Source organism: Chiloscyllium plagiosum, chromosome 8, assembly GCF_004010195.1.
Source record: "Chiloscyllium plagiosum isolate BGI_BamShark_2017 chromosome 8, ASM401019v2, whole genome shotgun sequence".
NCBI classification, from domain to species: Eukaryota; Metazoa; Chordata; class Chondrichthyes; order Orectolobiformes; family Hemiscylliidae; genus Chiloscyllium; species Chiloscyllium plagiosum.
In genome coordinates, this window is record NC_057717.1 from 93656970 (window position 1) to 93667069 (window position 10100).

General features: G+C 41.9%; 1 protein-coding gene across 4 annotated transcripts in view; it reads right to left on the reverse strand.

Moving 5' to 3' along the window:
- Positions 1-1794: 1794 nt before the first annotated feature.
- LOC122552183 (adhesion G protein-coupled receptor E3-like) overlaps positions 1795-10100 on the reverse strand; it is a 58569-nt gene continuing 50263 nt past the window's right edge. For 3 of the 4 annotated variants that reach the window (XM_043694771.1, XM_043694768.1, XM_043694770.1), the window contains exons 18-19: positions 9412-9513; positions 1795-3872 (exon numbers count right to left, since the gene is read on the reverse strand). In XM_043694771.1, the coding sequence (XP_043550706.1) occupies positions 3813-3872; positions 9412-9513 (162 nt within the window). In that variant the 3' untranslated portion in view covers positions 1795-3812. Of the gene's footprint in view, positions 3873-7618; positions 8421-9411; positions 9514-10100 lie in introns of those variants that run through there. The other variant, XM_043694769.1, reaches the window with a different exon arrangement.

Genomic DNA, 10100 nt, shown 5'->3' on the forward strand with positions numbered 1-10100 from the left:
AAAGTAACCCACCCAGACCCATTTCCTCTGACTAATGCATCTAACACTATTGTCAATTTAGCACGGCCAATTCACCTAACCTACACATCTTTTGGAATGTGGGAGGAAACCGGAGCACCCGGAGGAAGCCCACGTAGACACTGGGAGAATTTGCAAACTCCACACAGACAGTTAACCGAGGCAGGAATCGAACCCCGTCCCTGGCACTATGAAATAGCAGAGCTAACCACTGAGCCACCCTCTAGATTTAAAAAAAATTCCGTCTGAGATTTCCTCCAAATCACTTGTTCCTCACCTTAACATATTCCCTCTAGTCCTAGTCACGTCTACAATGGGAAAGAAATTCTTAAAATCTATCCTGTCTCTATCTCTCATAACTTTGCAAACTCAATCAGATCTTCCACATGCTCCTCTCACTCCAAGAAAAACAAACCCAGCCTATTCAGTCTCTCCTCATAAATGAGACTTTGCATCCCAGGCAACATCTTGGTGAATCTTCTCTGCACCATCTTCAAAATATTCACAATCTTCCAAACGTGTGGCAACCAGAGCTGCACACAATATGTGGCCTAACCAATGTTTTATAAAGTTTAATAAGGCCAGAGGAAGTGATGATGGCTGGTACAATTACAACATTTAGAAGACATCTAGGTGGGTATATGAATACAAACAATTTAGAGGGTTAGGGATCAAATGCTGGCAAAAGAGATTAAATTAATTTAGGATATCTGGTTGGCATGAACAAGTTGGACCAAAGATTCTGTTTCGGTGCTGTACATCTCTTAACTCTATGACTACCTTGCGCCATTAGTCTCTGTCCCAGCTAATGAAGGTAAAAAAATTCTGTCTGAGATCTCCTCCAAATCACTTGTTCCTCACCTTAAAGTGATCCCCTCTGGTCCTAGACACATCTACAATGGAAAAGAGATTCTTAAAATCTATCCTGTCTCTATCTCTCCTAATTTTGCAAACTCAATCAGATCTTCCATGGCCTCCTCTGAATGCCGCCTTCACCAGCCTGCCTACCTGTACAGACACTTCCGGGGATCTATGGACTTGTACAAGAAGCTCCCTTTGTTCTTCAATCCTCCAGAGGGTCCCACCATTCACTGCCAATTTCTTTCGGTTATTAGATCTCCAAAATGCATCACCTTACACTTATTAGAATTAACTTCCTTTTATTTCAACTCAGGGTGCGGTGTGATTTATATTGGAGCATGCAGATGGTGATGTTCTTACATATCGACTGCCCTAGATAGGAGAGGTCACGGATTTCAAAGGTGCTGTTGGAGGAGCTTTGGATGAGTTTCTGCAGTGCACATTGAAGATGTCACACTCTGCTGCCACTGTGCATCAGTGGTGAAAGATTGACAGTTGAATTGGAATGTGGCAAGCAAATGGGCTACTATTTTCCTGGATGGTATTGAATTTTTGAATGTTATTGGAGCTGCTCTCAGCCAAGCAAGTGGGAAGTATTCCAACACATTCCTGACATGAGATTTGGAGATGCTCGAATGTTGCTCAGATCTTGCTGAATGCAGGCAAACATGTGACTTCTGCTCTCACGATAAAGGTTAAAGTCAAATTTCTATAGTATAGCTTTGCTGAAATTGCAGGCAGAACATGCTCATCAGGACATAGGTCAATAGCGCAGCTCCAAAAGCAAGAAAAATGATCAAAGGGTAAGGTAATTTCACAATAATAAAACTAAAATATTTTAGTGACTTTCATGACATGGAATCGCTGTTTCATGACAGGAAAATAGACCAAAAAGAAACAGGAAGCTGAGGGCATCATAGCATGTAGACCTGTTGGAGATGACAGAACGTGAGCCAGTATTTCACTATTATTCATTCATGCGATGTGGGCATCACCAGCTACACTAGTATTTGTTGTCCATTTGTAACTGCCCTGGAGAAGGCTTGGGAGTGAAGTACCTTTGTGAATTGCTGCGGTCTGTGACTTGGGTAAATTTCAGAATTTTGACCCAGCAACAGTGAATGAATGACAATATTGTCCCAAGTCAAAATGGTGAGCTACACAGTAACTTATTTTCACACAGGCAGCGAAAAGAACATAAAGTATAAACATGAGCATGTGATTCATGATATAATTGTAGTCTATGAAGTAATCATACAAGGAATGTCACAAGAAATTGTAAAAATGTAGCCGAGATCCTATGAATTGTCGAAATGCTTCTCAGAGTGACCTGAGAGTTTCTCTCTCATTGACATACCTGTATTGATGGGAATATTGTGGACTATATGGAAAACACCAGGAGATAGTGCACTATTTCGAGGAGACTCTGGCAGTTGGTGATTACCTCGCAAACCTTGCTGCATTGGGTTTGTGTGTCAAACACCAGGGGAAGGGCAGAGAGACTAGCAACACGCTAGCAACACTTGGAAAAGGAACAGCAGCTATATGCAAACCAAAAAGCTCCCTCACTCCTCCTCTCCTGCACAAATTTAGGAATTTTATTATACAGTTCAATAATTCAAAATTAGAGCTACTTTTGTCAATCCTAATAAAAAGAATAACATGGAACCTTTATTCAAAGACCGATCTCTAAGTGGATTTTCATCAAAATCAACACCAGGTCCAAAGAATTTGCCATCTGCTATCACAGATTTTGTTGCATCCAAAAGAATCATCATTTGAGAAGGTTCATCAAACATTATCCTTTGTATCAGTGACCATGGATCAATAACATTGCTCTTTCCTTTTGTTTCTTTGTCAATATCATCATTGCAAAGTTTGGAGTCGCTTTCAGTCTCGTGAATGTGTTTGTCAGGGATTAATTGGATATAGTTCGAATTACAGTATATAATGTAGTTGTTAACTAGTTTTACAATGGCTTTAGTATTAAATTTTGTTTGTAATAAATGGATTTTTTGAGTTCATTCAAAAAGCCTGGTGAAGGTGTCTTTTACTCTAACTAGTCGAATACAAGGGAATCAAGTGACCATAGAGGTGATTGCATTAACACATTTATATAAATGATATGACTGATGGAATAGTGGATCTTGATTATCAATAAACTCCTCACATCACAGTCGTAAATTCTTACCTGACTCACTGGGGGTGTTTTTAGATATTCCACAACAGATTAGGGATCTTGTGGCGCAGTGGTAGCGTCTCCAGTTGAGCCAGAGGACCTGGGTTCAAATTGTACCTGCTCCAGAAATGTCTCATTACACACTAGACTGAAAATGCCAGATCTCCTCTGATCTATGAAGCTAAGCAGACTCAAGCCTGGCTAGTACTTGGATGGATAACTGCCTCAGAAGATCAGGTGCAGTAGGCCAAGGTTCTTATGAGACAGTAACAATGTCCCTTATTCTAAGCCAGCAGGCCTGGGTTCAAGTCCTATCAGAGCCATGTAGTAATGAGTCTGAATAGAGTGATTCAAAAATATCTACTCCACAACAAGGTGTAGGTCAATGATGAAGCAGTAGATGATGGTTGAGTATAGAAACTACTCTGAGCAACTCCTGGGACTCAGATGATTGACAGTGGAATTACTGATCCTATAACTGATCTCCCAGGCCAAAAAACTGGCATGCACCAAACCAGAGCTCAGCCAACATTCAGTCATTCCTCTTCTATTGAGCAGATATCATGGTGACTGCATGGCTAATTGCAAGGATCACAGTACTTATAAAGGTCTGTATACTGAGGAAATGGAGGTTTATTCAAGTTTAAAGGTTACATTTACGCTGACTCCCAACTCCACAACTAAAAGGGATATAACATCACTTCATCGCCAGTTCAATAAGTTTCAGCCACCAGAATCTTCCCTTCCTCGTGCCTCAGCCTGTGGATATGGATTTCACTGTTGATGCTGACTTCACTGGCCCACATGCTGATACCTGCCCATATTCAGAAACACAAGGAGCACAGTCTCCAGTTGGGGTAGATAAAGCAAATCTAAATGTAATCATATCTCAGCTAGTGTTAGAGGATATTCTAGTAACTTCTTTTGTAAATGCACTGGTTGTTAGCTGAATGAAGGAAACACTTCTTTTTACACAACAACTCATTGCAATTCAAGATCTCATAAACAATTAATGATTTTCAGAGTCTGTTAACTATTACTCTGCAGGCAAATGTGACAGCTGCTTAAAGACATAGCAAGATCCACTGTAAAGAGAGAGAATTTGCATTTACAAAGCATGTTCTATCTATGCCCTCAACACTCCATGATGGGTTGGGTTGTGGTTTCTCACATTTACAAAGGAAGCACTCCATTGCGCATAAAAAGACCTCACACACAGGAAATAAGATGAATGTCTGTTTTATCATTAATGACAAATAGGTGTGGTTGGCCATGGCAGTAAATTAATTCATAGCAGCATGAGTGAGTCTTCCAACCACTTAAAGTCTGTACTGCCAGTCCATTATTTTGAGGCTGAGCTTTATGCTAATTTCATTTGCTCTCCTTCATTTGCATCTTTTGAAACCCTTTTCTAATAAAACTCCATCATTATCAGTTCTTAAAAATTTCATTTGATCCTCATCATCCAGCATTTTTTGGGAAGTAAGAGTGCCAGTTTTCCATTACCCTTTGTGTGAAGAACTGCTCTCTAATACCTCACTGAAACAACCAAACACAAACTGTGGTGCATAAGTTGGGAACAAATGTTCTATGGGAAAGGCACATCAGAAATGTGGAGGCTGTTTAAGGAGCACTTATTGCGAGTGTTGGATAACTTTGTCCTAATGAGACAGGCAAGGAATGGTAAGGCGAAGGAGCCTTGAATGACAAAAGCAAGGAGCTTCTTGGCAAAAGGAAGAAGGAAGCTTCCTTAAGGTTGAGGTAGCAAGGATCTGGCACAGCTTTAGAGGATGACAGGGTAGCTTTCACAGAACTCAAAAATGGACTGAGGACAGCTAGGAGGGGGCACAAAAAAGCCTTGGCAGGAAGGATTAGGGAAAACCTAAAAGCATTCTGCATGGACGTGAAGAATAAGAGAATGATCAGAGAGAGGGTACGGCCAATCAGGAATAGTGGATGGAATGTATGTCTGGAGTCTGAAGAGATAGGGGAGGCCCTAAATGAGTTTTTTTGCTTCAGTATTCACTGGAGAGAGAGACCTTGTTGATGGTGAGAACACCATGGATCAGGTTAATAGGCTTGAACAGCTTGATATTAAGTAGGTGGATGCTGGAAATTCCAGGAAGCATCAAGATAGATAAGTCCCCAGGGACAGACCAGATATATCTTTACTACAGGAAGTGAGGAATGAGATTGCTGCGCCTCTGGTGATGGTGTTTGCATCCTCACTCTCCATGGGAGTAGTACTGGCTGATTGGAGGGAGGCGAATGTAATTCCTCTGTTCAAGAAAGGAATAGGGAAATCCCTGGGAATTATAGACCAGTCAGTCTTATATCTGTGGTAAGCAAGGTACTGGAAAGGATTCTGAGAAATAGAATTGATGACTATTTGTAAAAAACATAACTTGATTAAAGATAGCATGGCTTTGTGAGGGGCTTGTTCTTGGACCTCTGTTCTTTGTAGCTTTTATAAATGATTTGAATGAAGTAGAAGGGTGGTTTGGTACATTTGCCAATGACACAAAGGTCAGTGATGTTGTAGATATTGTTGAAGGCTGTTGCAGGCTACATGACATTGACAGGATGCAGAGCTGTGCTGAGAAGTGACAGATGGAGTTCAACCTGGATAAATGCGAAGTGATTCATTTTGGAAGGTCGAATTTGAATGCTGAATACAGGTTAAAGACATGATTCTTGCCAGTGTGGAGGAACAGCGGGGTCTTTGGGTCCATGTACATAGATCCCTCAAAGTTGCCATCCAGTTGATTGGGTTGTTAAGAAGGGGTATGGAGTGTTGGCTTTCATTAACAGCAGGATTGAGTTTAACAGCTGCAAAGTTTTGCTGCAGCTCTATAAAACGCTGGTTAGACCACACTTGGAATATTATATCCAGTTCTGGTCGTCTCATTATAGAAAGGATGTAGATGCTTTAGAGAGGGTACAGAGGAGATTTACCAGGATGCTGTCTGCATTGGAGGGCTTGTCTTATGAAGAAAGGTTGAGTGAGCTCAGACTTTTCATACTGGAGAGAAGAAGGAAGAGAGGTAACTTGATAGAGGTGTACAAGGTAATGACAGGAATAGATAGAGTAGATAGCCAGAGATTTACCCTAGGGCAGAAATGTTTGTCACGAGGGGTCATTTTAAGATGATTGGAGGAAGATATAGGGGAGATGTTAGAGGTAGGTTCTTCACGCTGAGAGTGGTGGGTGCATGGAATGCACTGCCAGCAGTGGTAGTAGAATCAGAGACATTAAGAACATTTAAGCAACTGCTAGACAAGCACATGGACGACAGTAAATTGAGGGGCATGTAGGTTAGGGAGTTGATATTTGATTAAGATAAATGCTCGGCACAACATCATGGGCCAAAGGGCCTGTACTTTGCTGTACTGTTCTGGGTTGAGAATGTGATGCTGGAAAAGCACAGCAGGTCAGGCAGCATCAGAGGAGCAGGAGAATCAATGTTTCAGGCATAAGCCTCATTCTTGATGAAGGGCATATGCCCGAAATATTGATTCTCCTGCTCCTTGGATGCTGCCTGACCTGCTGTGCTTTTTCAGCACCACACTCTCAACTCTGATCTCCAGCATCTGCAGAACTCATTTTTTCCCTGTACTGTTCTATGTTCTCAACAATATAGTTGTGTTCCCTTGTTCTGGACTCTCCACTCTTCATCCAATGATGAGCAGAAATTGATTCTCCTAATCTATCCGATGAAATCCATTTAAACTACAGTATCCTTCGCGGGACTCCAAACTCTAGTACTTCAAAACCAGGATGCTTCCCTGAACTGAATGTGGTTCTCTAGATGGTGACTCACCAGGAAGGTATACAGCTGCACTGAATCTCAAGAGGTTCTGTGGCCCAGAGGTAGTTGACCCTACCTCTGAACCAGAAACTTAATGTTCAAATCCCATGCCAGAATTTGCTGACCATAAGCCCAAAGCTATTGCGTCCATAATGTGGCCAAATAGGTTATAAGCCAATGAATCCTTCCAATCAGGTTTACAGTCAGCGGTAAGAGTGAGAAAGCCTCCTGCTCTGCCATCCTACAGAAAGCAATGGCAGAGCACCGCATCACCTTGCCCATATATTTGAACCAAACCAATAAGTAAAAACAGATAGGCAGATTCACTTCATTCTGTATTCCAGTCCTCTTGATGAAAAGAACAACACGGACTTGTTGGGCTGAAAGGCCTGTTTCCACACTGTAGGGATTCTAATGATTTAATTAGCCTTTTGGATTTTTTTTTTCTACCTGACCACTAGTTTCTAGTGATTCCTGTACAAGGTCTCATAAATCACAGGGGTGGTACAGTGGCTCAATGGTTAGCACTGCTACTTTACAGCATCAGGGACCAGAGTTTGATGTCAGCCTCAGGTGACTGTCTCTGGAGTTTGCATATTTTCCTTGTGTCCTCATAGGTTTCCTCCAGATGGCCTGATTTCTTCCCACAACCCAAAGATGTACGGATTAGGTGGATTGCCCATAGTATCCAGGGATGTGTAGGTTAGTTGGGTTAGCTATGGGAAGTGTGGGGTTACAAGATCTGGGTGAGATGCTCTTCAGAGGGTCAGTGTGGACTTGATGGGCCAAATGGCCTGCTTCCACACTGTAGGAATTCCATGAAAGCTGTTTCTCCACAATTGCTACATCTTCCTCTGATAGTTTCTTGATGTTCACCTGAACAGAGAGGCAAAGGTTTTAGTTTTACAGATACAAGGGCACTGTAATGTGGGTGGGTGTAGGAACTAGGCTGGAAGTCATGGTTTCTCACTCAGAGGTTAACGAGATGACAAACTGAGCCATAGTCTAGGGCAGGTTCAGGAGAAATGTTCATTCTTGTTTACTGTTGTCCCAGTTTCAGTACTTCTACCGAGCACGCATCACAGTTAAGGATGTGTACAGTAATGTGTAACATTTCAATATTTTTCATGAGCTGCGGATGTTCTTAGCAATTATTGTCTTCAGAAACACGTAATGGGCCACCTACCTGAACCTCTGCAGTCCAGGCACTGAAGGTTTTCCCAAATGAGAAAAAAATTCCCATTTTTAGCTCATGGAAATTTTAAAATTTGAACGGTGATGACTAAGGAATGGCCAAGTACTAATCACTAGTCATGATAACATTAAATTTGGAGTGGGAGTTTGCAGAGGGTGGTAGTTCAATGCATCTGTTGCCAGAAATGAAATTCTTGTCTGATGTGTGCGTGGTCCTTGGCACAAACACCAGTCAATTCAAGTAGCTATCAAAAGTCTATCCACATCATTGCAGCAAAGCTAATGGTCTTCACTTCTTCATCCGTCAGGTCTATCCCACACAGTGTGTGACAAGAGCAGGTTCATCATTACACTGAGCTCTACAACAAAATGAAAAATAAATTTTTATGATTGCATTCAGTGAGTTACTTTCTGTCAAAAATGCAAAAGTGCAGGGTCCTCTGATGGTTCAGATGAGTTCATTTCAGCCACGCTGATTAGAATAGTCTCAGCTTCATTTTGAGGCAAACTGGATGACAAACGGCCTTCTGGATTAGCAAAGAGAAATACTAGTAAGGGTCTCTGCTATCCAGTGACACTTGCTAGCAATACACGTGAACAGAATCAGGCTCAGATGTGACAGCCCATCTACTGGCTGTTACCAAAGTGACACATGACTGCCAAAGGGAGATGGAGATCAATTAGAAACAGAATCCCTAAAATGCCATTTGATCTTGGACAGTGACAGCATCAAATCTACTACCTGTTCTCCTCACTGTTATTTTCCTGGCTTCAACAGGACAATTTTAGGCAAGGCATATGAAGAGCATATTCTGTGACAGCACCAAATTTCATGATGTGTTTTTGTTGCATTTCTACCCATTCTTTTCTGGACATTTACACCAGGGTGGAATATCAGCCCAATAATCCAACATTGAAGCATGTGACTTATTTGAGGAGAAAGTGAGGTCTGCAGATGCTGGAGATCAGAGATGAAAATGTGTTGCTGGAAAAGCGCAGCAGGTCAGGCAGCATCCAGGGAACAGGAGAATCGACGTTTCGGGCATAAGCCCTTCTCCTGAAGGGCTTATGCCCGAAACGTCGATTCTCCTGTTCCCTGGATGCTGCCTGACCTGCTGCGCTTTCCCAGCAACACATTTTCAGCAAGCATTTGACTTAGCCAACTACACAACAGTGGGCATCAACCAATGTGCTGTCAGTCGAACATGTTCCCTGGATGCTGCCTGACCTGCTGCGCTTTCCCAGCAACACATTTTCAGCAAGCATTTGACTTAGCCAACTACACAACAGTGGGCATCAACCAATGTGCTGTCAGTCGAACATGAATAGAGGTCAAGTAAAACCACTTACCGCCCTGGTATTCTTTGGCATGATTGCAGCTTTATTCTTGGGTGAGACAATTCTCTTTGTTCTGAATAGCATGGAAAACCATTTCTTGCACTGGACCCTCACCTTACAAGAAGAAATACAATACACAGCTAATAATCCCTGGACATGTAAACTCAATGTAGTCATTTTGACTTATGCACTAGATTCAATTTTAAAGGAGGTTATAGCAGGATGCTTAGAAAGTCATAATTTGATCAGGCAGAATCCACATGGTATTGTCAAAAGGAAATCATGTTTTAACTAATTTGTTGGAGTTTTTTGAGGATTTGTACACTGATTTCCAAAATGCATTTGGTAAAATGCTACTGTTATAACACAAGAGCTTTGGTGTGAATGGTAACATATTAGCATTGACAAAGTGCTCATTATCTGTTTGGAAGCAGAGAGAGATAACTGGGCATTTTCTTTGAGTCGACAACATTAGATGCCACAGGGCTCATAAATGGGGTGTCAACTATTAACAATCTATGAGGTAAAAACAATGACTTTAGATGCTGGAAACCAGATTCTGGATTAGTGGTGCTGGAAGAGCACAGCAGTTCAGGCAGCATCCAAGGAGCTTCGAAATCGACGTTTTGGGCAAAAGCCCTTCATCAGGAATAAAGGCAGTGAGCCTGGAGCGTGGAGAGATAAGCTAGAGGAGGGTGGGG